The 16679-nt window shown below is 39.8% G+C and overlaps 1 protein-coding gene across 1 annotated transcript; it reads left to right on the forward strand.

The window, feature by feature from the left end:
- Positions 1–1276: 1276 nt before the first annotated feature.
- Positions 1277–15704, forward strand: UBP5 (ubiquitin-specific protease 5). Its single transcript, XM_078584944.1, has 13 exons — positions 1277–1461; positions 2570–2827; positions 7857–8001; positions 8116–8175; positions 8303–8398; positions 8863–9276; positions 10294–10434; positions 10520–10690; positions 11654–11911; positions 11989–12137; positions 12572–13129; positions 13832–14102; positions 15433–15704. The coding sequence occupies exons 1-13, from the start codon at positions 1337–1339 to the stop codon at positions 15616–15618; spliced, it is 2832 nt and encodes a 943-aa protein (XP_078441070.1). The 5' UTR covers positions 1277–1336; the 3' UTR covers positions 15619–15704.
- Positions 15705–16679: the final 975 nt, after the last annotated feature.

The following is a 16679-nucleotide window of genomic DNA, read 5'->3' on the forward strand; positions in this document are numbered from 1 at the left end:
GGTGACGAGGATGAAATATGGAGGGATGGCAGTCGAGAGGTAACATGTGTAATTGTCATCCCTCATCCAGCCATTCCCATTGGCATCATCATCCTCTAGACGGTGACAACAAAATGCAGATAGATGCTGTGGAGACGAAATGTCCATAATTGTCATCCATCATCCCTCCTTCCAAATCGGCATTGTCATCCTGTTGATGACGAGTACAAAATGTAGACGGATGACGGTCGAGACAAAATGTCCATAACCATCGTCCATCCTCCATCCTACTGGCATCTTCATCGTGTTGATGACGATGACGATGACGAAATGCGGACGGATAACACTCAAGATGATACACCCACAACTCTCATCCATCCTCCACCCTTATCGGCATCGTCGTCCAGTCGTCGACAATAGTGAAATGTTGACGGATGACGATCAATAAGAAACATTCATAATAGTCATTCGTCCTCCAACCCCCATTGGAATCATCGTCCTGTCGATTGACAACGACGACATGCAGACAGATGACGGTTGGGACAAAAAGTCCATACCCGTCATCCGTCGTCCATTCAGGCATCATCGTTTTAGTTCCGGATCATCCCGGAAGTGGACGATGGATGGACGAGACAAATTTCATCCCATTCGACGTCCAGATTCAGTGCAGGGACGAAGGACGGGTTAAAAATTTCATCTGATGGTACGAAAACCATCCCGTTCAGCTCTCGTACGACAAATTTTTGTCCCATCCGGGGAAAAAACCGTCCTGTCCCTCGTCCCAGACAAAAAAAACCGGTTTTATAAGTTTATTAAATATATTGATATATATTTAATATATCAACATAGAATTTTCTAAGTTTTTAGGGAAATACGGAGGAGAGAGAATTCAAAGGGATATATGTACAATTATTTCTGAGCGGGGCAGTTTGCACACGCGTTAAAATACAGGGACTTTGATGTAAATTGTCATAGCTAGGCCACATGGCTACATCTCAACCGTCAGATGTGAATCCCACGGTTTTTCGTCCAGATTCGTCTGTCCATCCGAGACGTCCGGACAGATGATTTTTTCGTCCACTGTATGAAAACCGTCCCGTCCGGTGGCCCTCGGGATGAATTTTCGTCTCAAATTTCGTCCAAACCCTTGGACGGGACGATTCGTGTGGAAGACGAGGACGGCATCGTCATCTAACGGAAAATTGGACATTTTAGTAATAAAAAGAAAAGTAGGGTAAGTTTGCAAATCTGAAGAAGGGGGTATAATATTTAGGGAGTATAGTCATTCTTCCCTTCTCTTCTTCTTCTTCTCCACTGTGCGGGAGGTTCGACCGAGGGGTTGAGCTGGAGATCGAAGATGGAGGGCGCGGTTTGTAGCGCTCAGTTGACTCCTGAAGAGGAGAGGCTCGTGATCAGAGACATCACCATCACCGCAGAGGCCCAATGCAAGGAGGGGGACGATTTCTACCTGATCACGCACAGGTAGAATTTTCATTTTTGCTTAATTTGCCCGATTCTTTCTGTCTCCTTCTCTTGTATCAATCACTTGGCGTGATCTTATTTCGTAGCGCTTTTTAAAAGGTTGTTACCTTCTTTTTTCATCAGTTTTTACTGATGTATTTTCTATTTTGAGTGATTTCGTCGGCGGAGTCCCCGGCGTTGTGAAGTTGGAAATGCGGAGTTTGATCCGCGCTAGGTTTTTTCTCCTAGAAGATGAGCCGTTGGACTTCACCTGATATCATTCCTATTGGATAGAAATTTTTCTGGCTCGTCTCTCTCTTTGTATATTGTTTTTTCTTCAGATGTTGTACGCATAGTTCATGAAAACTAAAATTTGGTTTGCGTTTTACAGAAGTTGCAAAAATAAAACCAGAAAACAGTATTAGCGCGCCTGTGGAGGGGTTATTACCTTCCTTTTTCATCAATTTTTTTGGAATGTATTCTTTATTTCGTGTACTTTTGTTGGTTTTAAATCGACAATCCCGTTCGAGTCCCCGGCGTTCTGAAATTGAAAATGTGGAGTTTGATCCGGCGGACGAGTTTTCCAAGTTTAGAGTAGATTCTTCTCCAATTAAGTGAAGCATAAGACTGCTTCTGATATCATCTCCATAGCCAAGAAGTTTTTCTTGCTCATCTCCATAGGCAATCAGTTTTTTTGGATAACCAGTTTTAGGGCGCCATTATAGGGGTTTGTACATTCTTTTTTCTTTGTTTGCTTTTAATCGACCATCCTCGCTGCTGTGGAGTTGGAACTGCTGAGTTTAACCGGAAAATAAGAAGGGAACCCTAAACTAGCTTGTAGCAAGTTTTCTTTGATGAGGGAAGCCCTAAAACTGCAAACTCATTTTATTGCTGTGACTATTGTTCATCATCATTGTCTTTTGTCCTCGCCTAAGTATTCATTAACTGATGAACCTTGCTCTTAAAATGCTAATCTCATTTTTTTGCCGGAGGGTCATGATCATTGGTTATTTTATTTTATTTTAAAGAAATTAATCTTTTGTTAAGAAGGTTATTTACTGAATAGTTTTTTTGCAATATTTCTCCATTTGTGTCGAATTTTATGTGTTTTGTCTCTTTCTATGAGCAGATGGTGGCAGCATTGGCTTGATTACGTCAACCAGGAAGTAGGAAGTTCAGTGAACAATGGATCTTCCCCATACGGATCTCACTATCTTGAGGGTTCTTCAGCTGCTCAGAAGAGGCCGTCAGTCATCGATAACTCGGATCTTATTAATGAGTCCACACCTGAAGTGTCTAATGTGGGAATAGAGCTTCATGACGCACTTGTAGAGGGTCGTGATTATATACTGCTGCCTCAAGGAGTTTGGAAGCAATTATATGGATGGTAATTTTTTTCCTTGATCCGTGGTACTAAAACATGATCATGCGACAGCTTAATCCTGGGGACTAACATTTTGACGCTTTGTGTATAATCTTATTTATTTTTTTGGATAATAAAAATCTTATTGATGTAACTGCATTTTTGGAATGGATGAAACTCTTGTGTTAGGGCTATTCTTTGGTCTAGTCTTTTTTTCATTTGTAAGTCTCTTACGCGGCAAATTCTTTGTTGTCAAATTTCATCCAATTAAAGTAGGCATAGATTTGTAGAGGGATATAGCTTGCAAACCAATTCATAACTTAAATTAAACAAAGTTTTGAAGAGCAAGTGATTTGATGAAGTTTTTAAACTTCTATTGTACATTGCTCTTCCTACTTTCTGTATTTTCTGTTTGCGGGCATTTATATTGATATGTCAATACAGGCTTGCTCTTCCTGGATCAAAGAAAAGTTATTTCGATGCATCATACCTTGGGAAAAGTTTTATTTTTAATGTTTATTCATTGATTTGAAGCCAGAGAAACTTAGTTATTCTTCTAGGATCATCAGCTTTTTTTTTTTTGAACCATAATGTCAATGGATGAACACCCGACGAATTGGTGAAATTCCCGTTAGGACCATAGAGGCCCTATACCCTCCTTTCAATCATCTTCAATATCTCCCTTCACCTCGCGTTGCTTGGGAGGACCATGCTGCCTTAATTCCTTCTGCTTCATGTATTACTCCAAATATAGAAGCCCTTCTTTCTCTGAACAACGCCTCGTTTCTATGTGACCAGATGGCCCACAACACTGCTAGAGCTTGGCCACCGTCCTTGTTTCCTCTTCCCACGCAATTCTTTGCCGAGTCCCAAAAAGCCAGTTCAGATTTCGCAAAAGGCTTATACGGTTTGGCTGGCTGGCCCAAACCGTGGGAGCATTCAAAGAAATGATGGTTGTAATCTTCCTCCCCATTCACACATAGCACGCATTGTGACGAAGTATCTGGGTATAGCCTTTTGCGAAAGACTCTTGTCATTAATCTTTTCCTTGCTAGCAGCCACCCAAAAAATCTCACCTTCAATGGGACTTTTTGGCGCCATATGAACCTGCATGCACTGACCAATGCCCTGTCTTCCTCTTGCCCCTCTCGGATCATCATATAATCCTTCTGAACCGAGAAGGGGCCATTTGTCCACTGGTCTTTCTTTCCATCCTCTGGTCGTAACTGGAGTAGGGATTGATGTATATCTATGAACTCGGACACACGCTGGTCGGATAAGGCCCATGTATGATCGGGTTCCACGCACCCTCCCAGCAGTTACGCACATGGGCATTTTGATCCTGGGCTAGTGCATACAGTTGGGGGAATATCTCACTTAAAATACCCTGTGGCGACCATGCATATCTCCAGTATCGGAATGTCGTCCCATCGCCTAGCTTTGCTGAAAAAAAACCTTGCAGTCTTGGAAAAACCTGCCTCAGCCCTTGCCAGAATGGGGATGCTCCATGATACGGGTCTGCCATTCTGTCCCAATTCAGTCCCCTACCATAGATGCCACGCAATAAATTGATGACCAAATCCTCTCATGGATTCGTTATTCTCTCCACCCATTTGGTTTAGGAGTGCCGTGTTCATACTCGGTATGTGTAGGACCTCTCTTTACAGGACGACATACCTTATCCCATGCCACCATCGCAAGGCCCCCCCTTTGTTCTGGCCCAGATCCTGTCCATAGAAAGCGCCTCTCTTTACGGGACGACATACCTTATCCCATGCCACCATAGCAAGACCCCCCTTTTGTTCTGGCCCAGATCCTCTCCATGGAAAGCGCCTCATCATACCTTCTATTCGCTTCCCAACTCTCGTGGGCATCTTGAATATTGAGAGATAGAAAATCGCAGTGGATGATAAGACTGACCTCAGCAGCACCAAACGTCCCCCTTTCGATAGCACTTTTGCTTGCCATCCCTCTAGTCGTCTTTCCACCTTCGCAATGACTGGTTGCCAATCAACTTTCTTCATCCTCCCCTTCGTTAGTGGTAGGCCAAGATATCTCATTGGAAGTCGTCCAATTGATGTTCTTAGAATCTCCGCACACTGTGCCTCCTCTTCTGGCAGGAGCATGTTACACATAAGAGCTGATTTGCTCCTATTTATTTGAAGTCCCGAGAAATCTGCAAAAAGATCAATAAGTATGGACAAATTTCTGGCTTCCCTCACTGAACCTTTGATGAAGAAGATGGTGTCATCAGCGTATTGTAGCCGGGGAATTCCGTCTGATTGCTCGGATAGTTGATAGCCTCGCAGCAGGCCCTTTGTGCACGCTTGCTCAGTGCAAACTGCGAGTGCGTCCACTGCCAAGACAAACAGTAGCGGTGCCAATGGGCAGCCTTGTCTCACTCCTCATTGAGGCTGTATTCGGCCGCCTTCCGGTTTCCCGTTTACCAGCACCATGCAGGAGTGAGATGTGATACATCTTTTCACCCATACTATCCATTCCTTGGGGAAGGCCCTCCTTTTCATGGAGGCCCATAGGAAATCCCAGTCTAAAGAGGCGTACGTTTTGGCAAAATTAACCTTCCACATGAACCCTCGATTTCCCTTCCTCTTCCATGTGGCTAGTGTTTCCCCGGCTGTTACCGCACTGTCCACCAGTAGCCTGCCAGGAATAAAGGCTGACTGAGCGGGACTGACCAGTTCACCAATCCTGACTCTTAGCCTGTTTGCTAGCACCTTGGCTATAATCAAGTAGATTGAATTCGACAACGAAATGGGTCTAAAGTCTTCAATTTTTCCGCCCCTTGACCTTTCGGCAGGAGGAATATGTGTGATCTATTAATCTTCTCCATGTTTCCTCATCCTTCTCTAAATTCCTCAAATGTGGCCATCACATATGATCTGACCAGATTCCAACACTGGCTATAAAAGAATACCGGGATGCCATCTGGACCCGGAGCTCCCTCCCCATTCAACCCCTTAATTGCTGCCTTGACCTCCTCTTCTGAAAATGGCTGGATCAGTTCCGCTTGGTGTTCAAGGCTCACCCTCCTTGCCCCCTTGCCGTACCACTTCCATCTGCTCCGTTTTCCCTTTCTGGAGAAGGATCTAAAATGGTTTGAAATGGCTTGTCCCACTGCCTGTGTGCCAGTGTATTCCCTCTGTCCCACCTTTATTTTCAATATTTGATTTGTGCGTCTCCTGCCATTTGCCACCAGATGGAAGAATCTCGTGTTTGCGTCCCGTGCTCGTAACCATAATTGTCTTGATCGCTGTCTCCAATCCATCTCCAATTTCTTGTCTACCTCTACAACCACACTCCGCCATCTTCTACGCTCTTGAACCTCTTCTCCCCCTAGGGTTCTATTGTCTTCCAAATCATCCAGTTGCTTTACTTTGGCTTGGATCATCAGCGTTATATTTGCCTTATTTTATTTTGTAAACTTAATAGAGCTACCCTACATAAAAAGGATCTAATAAGCCCGAGGAGCTTGAACTATTGATGTTGAGAACCAAATCAAAATGTTGTCAGAATTGACGGATCTTAGTTGAAGTTCTTCTGCCTACTGATCCCTAATGGAGTACCTGAGCGTGATCTAATCTTCTTTTATATTTTAGTTCTATTTTTTTCAACGGAAAAATGTTCTTATTTCTCAACAGTGTATCTCATAACTTTTGTCAGCTGTACATATTTTTGAATTTCATTCTATTTTAAAGTGGATCTTCATTGGTCCATGTTAGGTTTCATCCCATTTTATCCCGTACTTGCCCTTGGCACTCACTGATTTGAACGTGCAACGACCCAGTAAGCCCACTATTAAAACATACCTATTTTGCTTAATTTAATGAGCATATTAAAATTTATGTGAGAAAACTGAAATATGAATAGGTCCCATGGACTTTTTTCATATGAGTGGGCATCCATGCCATTTATCCTGCTGGACAGGATGGGATGACCTGGAGATGAGACAAATTCTGGGATACATGATATGAAAAAATTTGTACCATCCTGTCCCTTTGTTCACACCCAGCGATGAAATGAACCTATCTTCTAGACCCCTCTGGTGTTTTGTCGTCTGGAACATTGTTAATCCCTGCACTATGATATCCAACGTTCTTATTGGCTTGGAACAAGTTTTTCCATGTATAGACAAACCTTTTTCACTAACAAGGGGTGGAGGATGATGATAGATTACTCTCGTTGGTCGAAGAACGATTCATATAACACTGTAGCAATGGCTTCTTCGTTGCCAGGTCGATTGGCAATGAAGACGAAATATACCTTAATCTTTATAGACAAGACAGAACCCCAAGTGTAGACGAAACCAGATCCAATATGATAGCGAAGAAATAACTCCAACAAGGTACTACAACTGAAGAGTAATGAAAGAATGAAGACGATAGTCGCCTACGAGGCCAAATCGGCTCTCCTTCCGGTCGAGGAACGAGCTGGATCAGCACCTCCTTGAGAGAATCTCCCACGTAACAGACTCTGAGTATCGAAAACGTAACAGACTTCTACTGCGAGTGACGGCCTCATGCTGTTGGCGTTCTGTGCTCCAGGTTGGCACGTGACGTGGCATCCCTCCTGCTACGTTTGCTTTTGATAAGTTCGAAGAAGGTCTTTAACAGATGATGACAGTTTTGTCACCCTGATTGTCATCCTGCCATATCGTCATTATCACAACCAGCAGTGGATGATGATGGTCTCAATTACTACCCACTCGATGAAAATGACAATATGATGACTCTAGATCATGAAAAATTTAAAGATTGCATATTTTCTTAAAAAATGTTTTAATTACTGCTAGTCTCTCTCTCTCTCTCTCCTTTCTATTTCTTGCACTCGCGCTCTTCCCTCTCTAGTGTATGAATGGGGTTGACCATGAAGATACGTGAAGCTGTGATCATGGTCCTTATTAGAAACTAATTTCATGGGGTTGCTGACTATTTTGTAGAGCGGAAAGAAAATTTGCTGTTGCAAATTAACATGTTTTTGACGCATTATGATATTCACTCTATTGAAACCTAAAGTTAACTTGATGTGGTTTCAGGTATGGAGGAGGTCCCATATTAGCACGGAAAGCTATAAGTTCTGGTTCTTCACAACCTGAGCTGGCTATTGAAGTCTACCCTTTGCGGCTTCAATTGCTTATGATGCCAAAAGGGAATCGTGCAGTTATTAGAATAAGCAAAAAGGTGTGTCTGCCATACCGTTTCCTTTGGTGAAATGCATCAGTATCCTGTGGGGTGCATGCTTGACTTTTTTTCTCTTTAAGTCATTTTGCTTGGTTGGATTTTACTGGATCGCAGGAAACTGTGGGAGAACTTCATAGAAAAGCTTGTGAGATTTTTGATTTATTATCGGAACAGGTAAATCTTCTACTGACTAAAGATGTGCCTTTTATCTGTATTTTTGTGTTATCTTTTCAAGTTTAGGCATATTTTATATTTGATTTTTTGCTTATACTCATTTCCATCTGATTTCATTACATGGCAGGTTTCCATTTGGGACTATTATGGTCAGCACAAGCATACCCTGATGGACAACATGGATAAAACACTCGACGATTCAAATATACAGATGGACCAAGAGGTCCGATTTTTGTGATTTCGTGCTTCAGTTTGCCTCATTATTGTTAATATTTCATAATGCTTTTCTCTGGAGCTGAATTTTCCTCAACTGGCTAGAAGTTTGGGGGTGCGTAGATTTAATAATGGCAACTAAGAATATTCTCTGGTCGATGAAGAATTCCCCAAAATGGGTTAACCCCACTTGATGGGTGGAGCTCCTCCCACTTCCGAATTGGCCTTTTTGTCGTTAGAAAATCCTATCTTGCGTTTACAGTTATTTTTCTTTCTCAGAAATCAACTCTAGAATTCATTGTTAAATATCTGATGATGAGAAAGAAGTATATGTTTGTACTTATGCCTGACTATTTTTTTGCGGACTCCTGGGATAATTTTTGATATCTAAGATACTGAGCACATGAATTGGACAAAAACTTGTGCTTTCGGTTATGGTAAGATATTCCTTTGACCGGCTTCATTGTCCGACAGATTCTTGTGGAAGAATACAACGATGGATCAATGCACAGCAGATGCATGAGTTCTGTGCAGGATAATGGGTTTATCGATAAAGATGCCACTCACATGCTTCTAGAGCCCAGTAGGTCAAGCTTATCAGTTGCTGGAGGTTTATCTGCTAGCAAAAATTTCTCGAGAAGCTGCAGTTCAGAGCTACTTCAAGGCCAGTACCTGGCGTCTCCTGGCAGTGACATGGATAATTCTCTGGGAACCAATGGCATGGGAACACGTGGAGCTTCTATTGGTCTTACTGGTTTACTAAATCTTGGCAACACATGCTTTATGAACAGTGCGATACAGTGTCTTGTTCACACGCCAGAATTTTCCAGGTACTTCCGAGAAGACTATCGGCGAGAAATAAATTGGCAAAACCCTTTGGGAATGGTGGTAAGTGCCCCTTGCTCTCTAAATGTTGAGTTTTTTCACTTAAAGAATATCTTCTATTCATTATTAAGAGGCATCTTTTGGTCCTCTACAATATTCTATTTCAGTTCTTACCGTTATAAAGGCAGTTGTTGCATGTCAAATTATTTTCAAAAAAAAAGTTGTTGCATGTCAAATTGAAATTGGCTTTAGACAGTATGAGTAGGGGCCTAGAATCAATTCCGTTTTTAGGTTTGTCTACAAAGAGAAGGATCTCTCCTGAAGAGTTACTTTTCAGAAAAAAACTCCCCCTAAGAGGAGAATATGGAGTTTTTATAAATGTAATTAACCACAGGTACACCCCTGGGTTATAAATAATTTAAAGCTGGTAAGTTGATCGCATGAGGGGAGCAATCTTTCGAATCATCTTCCCAAGAAAAGGCTGTCACATATTATCAGCATTTACATTGTTTCTGTCCTCATTCTCTCTTTCTCCCTTTCAACCTTCTCTCTGTCCCTCTCTCTTTTCTTTTCGTAACCAATCTTTTATTCTAGGATTCTTTTGTTAAAACGTGTGAAATGTGCTTTTAGAGTTTGTTCTTCCAGTTGACTTGCAATGTTTATAAGAAGCAGACTCTATTAATATATCTGTAGTATCTAAAATTTCCTCGTCTTCTCAAAGCTGAGATCCCAAGTTTTCCTTTACAAGTTCTTTTACATGTTTTCTAATATTTTATCTTTTAACCTTTTTAATATGCACCACTGCTTATTAATCGACTTATGAGTTCTCACTAGGGATAAAGTCAGCCTTCAACAAAATCTATTTCTTTATTTTATGATTTTTAAGTAATCGCGTTTGAAACTTATTTATTGGAAGTTGTCGAATTTCATGTGACCCACGATTCCTTTGCCAATGCTCGGAGGTTTGGGGGTAAGTCATCAACGTCTGACTGCAGAGAAAACTTTGATTATTGTGTACTATAATTAAATGAATGGTATTAGAATAATGCTTGCAACTGTACCTAAATATAGAAATTTCAGGGAGAGCTCGCTTTGGCATTTGGAGAGCTGCTTAGGAAACTATGGGCTCCTGGCCGCACACCTGTTTCTCCTCGGCCATTCAAGACCAAACTTGCTCGGTTTGCACCTCAATTTAGTGGCTATAATCAGCACGATTCACAGGTTTGATACTGGTTTTTGTTTCCTACACTTCTATCATTCGTAATGCAGGTTCATCCTCTGGATAACTGGATAACTTGTTATATAGGAGTTTCTAGCCTTTCTTCTTGATGGACTTCACGAGGATCTTAATCGCGTGAAGCATAAGCCGTATGTAAAAACTAACGATGTTGATGGGCGACCAGACGAAGAGGTCGCTGATGAGTTCTGGGCAAATCATATTTCACGCAATGATTCAATTATTGTTGATGTGTGCCAGGTTAGAGTTTTCTTCATCTATTTTATATTCATGTATGATTTTTATGCCCCTTTCTAAATTCTATGAAGTCTTTTCATTTCCCTAGGAGCTTTTTTTTGCCCTCCTAATTTGCCCTCTTAAACACATCTTAGCGATGGATGTTTTACTGATGTGGAGTCCAGGTTGAATTGAATTGGTATTTTCTGTCGGATTTTTGCTGTGAGACGAGGCTTTAGGAGGACGTAAAACCTGAATATGACTTTTGATTTCATGCGATGTGCTATTTTTTAGCAGACTTCTGCATGTGGCGGCTTTATTTTCCTTTTGGAGCTATTGCAATGTTGTTCTTATGAGATCCAATAGTCATTGGATCCCATTTTCGGGCTACAATAGGGAACACACTATAACGGAAGGTATATATTCGGGGCTCCTATTTTTGAATAAAAATGTAGAGGTATCTTTCTACCGGTATCCAAAGTCGATTTCCAATTGAAAGTTCCTTATTTAGGGTGGTTGATGGCTACGGTTCTGGCTTGTGGTCCAAGGGGAACATGACGGCTCTCAATTGGCTCGCAGACACACAATAATCGACTGCAATTTGTCAAATTTTCTGTTTGACTAGTAGAAGTCCTCTGCATTTTTGTTTAATGGTCCTAACCATTTTTGTTTAATGTGTTATTGGAGTTGAATACTGGAGAAGTGTTCGGTCAATCATTTCGAGAGCCATACATTACATATTTGATTCGGGAGTGATTAATTGTCTGAAAAAAAGAAAAAGAAGAGTCCCTTCATCGCGGATCTTTTGGGGACGACCAGTGGAAATGCCATCTTTAAACATTATCGTCTTGTCTAGAGTAACTGACAACCCTGTTGCCTTGGTTTGGTCCTTAATTTCTTTTGTTGCTATTTATATATGTTAAACATAAGCTAATATATATATTTTAAATAGAAGCAAGTCTTAACGTTTTTGTTGTCTTTTTACAGGGTCAATTCAAGTCAACGCTGGTGTGTCCTGTTTGTGACAAGGTCTCAGTTACTTTTGATCCATTCATGTACCTGTCGTTGCCGTTACAGTCGGCGCATAGTCGGTCGATGACTGTCACAGTCTTCGCCAGTGATGGAAGTGCACCTCCTACTCCGTGCACTGTGAGTGTGCCTAAACAAGGCCGGTGTAAAGACCTTACTCAAGCTATAAGCACTGCTTGCTCTGTGAAGAATGGAGAAAGAATATTGCTTGCTGAGGTTCATACATATCATGTTCTTTTTACTATAACGTCTTGGATGTTTATGCATTATATCCTAATTGGAAGATCATGCAGATACGTGGGCACTTGATACACCGTTTCCTGGAAGATCCATTAGTCTTGTTATCCACCATAAAAGATGATGACCACCTTGCTGCCTATAGGCTTCCTAAAAAGACGGCCGATGCTGTTTATCTTCAGTTGATACATCGACATGAAGAGTGGTGATTATTTTTAAATCTTTAATTTTTTGTTGCCTATTTTTGCAAAAATCTTTGATGGTCATTGCAATAATCAAATTATCCTATTTATGTTTCTGCCTCTGTCATGGTTCGACACCCCAAAAAGCATATTAACGCAATGAAAATTGTATGTTTTCTTTTGATTCAGTTTGGTAGCCATGATAAGGGCCTTTCCTCGGACATTATCATGCTAAGTAGTTTACATTTAATCTCATGAAAGCTAAAGCAAATGATTTAGCAATTTTAAATTTAGGAGGATTTATCAAATTAATTAGGAACCCAAACTTGAGGACAAATCCTTAAGGAAAACGTTTTTTTATTCGAGCCCATGGTTGAAATTTCCCTATTTTGTGTTTGAAAATTGGCGTAAGATGAACTGAGCTGGTTGAATATTGGATGTTTTAATTTTTATTCAGGGAATTGGGCAGTGCTACTGGCTCTGTTGTTTGGAGACCCTACGGCACACCACTTGTCTCATCAATCATAAGAAATGATGCAATCACGAGGGGAGATATCCAGTCAATGGTTCAGAAAATGCTGTCGCCGATGGTGCGTTCAGAAAAAAATACCACAAAATTGAAAACAGCATCCGGAACAGAAGGAATAAGACCCAGTGGATCATGCTCAGACTATGCAAGTATGAGCGATTCATCGAGTGAAGATCACCAGACACCTAGTCCAGAAGTTCCTTCTAAGTTACCTCTCCACATGATTGATGAGAACAATGTTTACATTGATCTGTCAATTGGAGAGGAGAAAATAGTCAGGGCACCTTCTTCTTTGTCTTCTATGCGCGTTTTCATTGATTGGTCTCGGAACGATCTTCAAAACTATGATACATCAGTTCTGGAAAATTTACCTGAAGTTCTTAAGTATGCGCCTGTTGCTAAGAAGTCCCGTAGCGAGCCCCTTTCGTTGTATGCATGTCTGGAGGCGTTCCTGAGGGAAGAGCCACTTGTCCCCGAAGAAATGTGGTGAGTTTTTTCTTTTTTTGTGAACACGAAATTAAATATTTTCCTGTTACTTAGGTCGCTGGGATTAGGTATGCAACTTTTCTTTGGACAATACTCTGTGGAATGATTTCTCTTTCATGCACACTTCTTCTAGTTTTTGTAATTCAACAACTTGAGAGTTCAACTTTTGGGTTACGACTGACCCAGTGTAGTATTACAACCAAAGTTTCAGTTTCCTGTCAACTTACGTGTAAAAATTTGTTTTTCCAGAATCTCTAAGAGATGGGGGACCTTTCAAAATTAAAGTTTAATAGATGCGTAGTTTCTCATTAAAGTTCTACTCTCACGTTAGATCTGATACACTTAAATTTTCAGATGCCTGTCAATTTACTTGATAATACTGAATTTTCCAGGAATTGTTGGGGCAGTGACACATTTCAAATTTATTAGAAACAAACATTCTTTCATTTAAGTCCCTCCTTTTCAATACAATCGATCATTTTTCTCGCACTCCAGAATCCATTGGCTTGGAGTGTGGAGTTTGACAGAAGCAGTACTTTCATTAAAATTTGAATCTTAGGATACTGCTGGGCCGCGATAGTTTCAGTGTCTGTCAGTTTATGTTATTTTATGATAAAAAGGGTTTTGGTCGGCCACATTTAAAATGTTTTAAAAAACGGGTGTGCTTTTTATTTGATTTATTGATTAATGTGTTCCCTGAAGGTACTGCCCGCGATGCAAGGAACAGAGGCAAGCAAGCAAAAAACTAGATTTGTGGAGACTGCCGGAGGTGTTAGTCATCCATCTGAAGAGATTCTCTTACAGCAGATCAAACAAGCACAAGCTAGAGACTTTCATTAATTTTCCTATTCATGACTTTGATCTTACGAATTACGTGGCCAAGGACCAATCCCAGCGCCAGCTTTATGAGTTATATGCCTTAAGCAACCATTACGGCAGCATGGCTAGTGGCCATTACACGGCCCACATCAAGGTAACACACTCACCCTATGGCCTCTAAAAACTATGAAGTTTTATTAGAATTTGAATTATCGAGGTTTTACTTTATCCCAAAACCTAAGATCTTGAGTAATTTTATAAATTGTAAAGGTTGCGTCATTTTTTTTAGCCCTTCTATTCTATCCTGAAACTCTGGATTATTTGCGACTTTCAAATCTGAAAATATATATTTTTTTTGAATTAATCTGAAAATAATCTTTTTTTGAATTAATTTGAAATATTCTATATGGGTGATATCAACAAAAAAACTGTGTTAGAGATAGACGCGACCTTAAACCGTTTTTATGTTTGTTTTCAAACTGGTATTGGGCTACGAATGTTTTTTAAGTACACTTCGTTTGCTTTTTTGGGCCTATTTATGAGTTGTCTACAATGCGACCATGTTATGTAACTGATATCTAAAGCAGTCCTTTTCAAACCCTTGATTCCCTCTAGCAGGAATGGTGTTTGACACTTTGAAGTTTGTTTTTCTTTTTTTGGAAATTTTTTGACACTTTGAAGTATTAGGTGAAATATTTGAAATACTTTTTCGTGTCCCAAAATCGCCAATGTAGACCTATTTTATAATATGTGGACACTGGATCGAATTCTGCCCATGCTAACCTATCCTGTAATGCCGTATAATTTCCATATTTCAGAATTGAATTCTCTTGGCCTGACTCCTGAGTGATATCAGAACTTTTGATGTATTTATAAAATCAAAAATATCGAAATAATCAGTGTTTTTCTCTACTCAAAAGTTATGTTGACCAACCTCCTTGCTATCTTATGCTGAAATGAGGAGTGAATTGATATCTTGTCCTGAGTAAGACCCAAAATTTTCTCAATTCAGAAAATTCTAGTTTTTGCAAGCTGAGAAACACAAAAATGATGAAGAATTCCAAGAAATATTTGAAGCAGTATTTTTTTCGATAAAGGAAAACTCTGACTTGACCCCCGAAACATACCTCAAAGAATCTTTCTTGGCATCCTTCATCATTTTCAGACGTCCTATCTTCCAAAAACTACTGATTTAAAAGCAATGTCTTGATTTTAATACTTTTTCAAATAAAAAAAACCATTTTGCGGGGTTTCTCTCATACATTGATGGCGCAAGTAACCCTGTTCTGCATCCCATGGAGAAACAAACACCTAACTTTATAATTGATAATTTCTCCAAACATTTCTTTGAATCCTTGATCATTTTTGTGTTTCTCATCTTGTAAAAACTTGAATTTTCTGAATTGTTCAAAAAACAGCATACCTTTCTTTTTCTTGATGTTTCTTTTTATGCACTGATAGACGAAACGTGCTCTATTCTGCAGCTGTTGGAGGAAAATAGGTGGTACAATTTTGACGATAGCCATTTATCGCCCATCAACGAGGAAGACGTAAAGTCCGCAGCGGCTTATGTTCTGTTCTATCGGAGAGTGAAGTGTGAGGGGTCTTCTGGGACCAACGGCCTCCAAACCTCTGTTGATTGTGGTGATGATCTTCTTCATAGAATTTAATGTGAAATTTTTCCTGTTTCTTACATGATAAAATTTATGAATGAATAGTTGAAAGCCATGGTCCTAACTTGTACATATTTGTTTTACCAGGGGAATTGTTTCATTTTTTATAAATCTAGTATTAATGGTCTCCAAACCTCTGTTGACCATGGTGATGATCTTCTTCATAGAATTTAATGTGAAGCTTTTCCCCCTTTTCTTACATGATAAAATTTATGAATGAATAGTTTAAAGCCATCGTCCTTAACTTGTACATATTTGTTTTACGAGGGGAAGTTTTCATTTTTTTAAATCTACTTCTTGTGTCCTGTTGATTCTGGTATTAACGATCTTCAAACCTCTGTTAACTGTGGTGATGATCTTCGGTGTAGAATTTAATGTGAAGCTTTTTCCCCTTTTCTTACATGATAAAATTTATGAAGGATTTGTTGAAACCATGGTCGTTAGCTTGTATGTAATGGTCGATATTCTTATTTTTATTTATATTTGTTTTTGCTTGTATATAAAGGGGGGAATATTTTATTTCCATTGTTATAAATCAAGTTCATCTTTCCTATTGATTTTGGTATTTATGGTCTCCAAACCTCTGTTGACTCTGGTGATGATCTTCTTAAACTTTAAGATGAAGCTTTTTCCCCTTTTCTTCTATAATAAATTTATGAATGAATTTTTGACGTCTGTGGTCCCATAATTTGTTTTGACAAGGGAAAATTTTCATTTTGTATAAGTTTAGTTCTTGTGTCCTCTTGATTCTGTGATTAATGGTGTCCAAATCTCTATTGACTATGGTGATGATCTTCTTCTTAAATTTTAATGTAAAACTTTTTCCTTTTTTCATTCATGATAAATTTATTATATTTTACTAGGAATTTTTTTTAATTTTCATTTTGCGATAAATCTAGTTTTTTTGCCCTCTTGATTCTTGGACTAATGTTCTCCAAGCATCCGTTCACCATGGCGATAGTCTTTTTCAAATAAATTAAAGTGTTCTCACTTGCTGCCATGATAAATTCCCGGGGAAGGAAATTTTGTAAGCCGTAGTCCTAAAGTTTCTTGTTTAT

This window comes from Wolffia australiana, chromosome 13, assembly GCF_029677425.1.
Source record: "Wolffia australiana isolate 7733 chromosome 13, ASM2967742v1".
In the NCBI taxonomy this organism is placed as follows: domain Eukaryota; kingdom Viridiplantae; phylum Streptophyta; class Magnoliopsida; order Alismatales; family Araceae; genus Wolffia; species Wolffia australiana.

What these genes read in the sequence shown, in the direction of transcription:
- UBP5 (XM_078584944.1), top strand. Translation starts at nt 1,337, where the DNA reads ATGGAGGGCGCGGTTTGTAGCGCTCAGTTGACTCCTGAAGAGGAGAGG. An exon ending in TGGAAGCAATTATATGGATG is followed by an intron (nt 2,828 to 7,856) that starts GTAATTTTTTTC and finishes ATGTGGTTTCAG; the next exon opens with GTATGGAGGAGGTCCCATAT. An exon ending in TTATTGTTGATGTGTGCCAG is followed by an intron (nt 10,691 to 11,653) that starts GTTAGAGTTTTC and finishes GTCTTTTTACAG; the next exon opens with GGTCAATTCAAGTCAACGCT.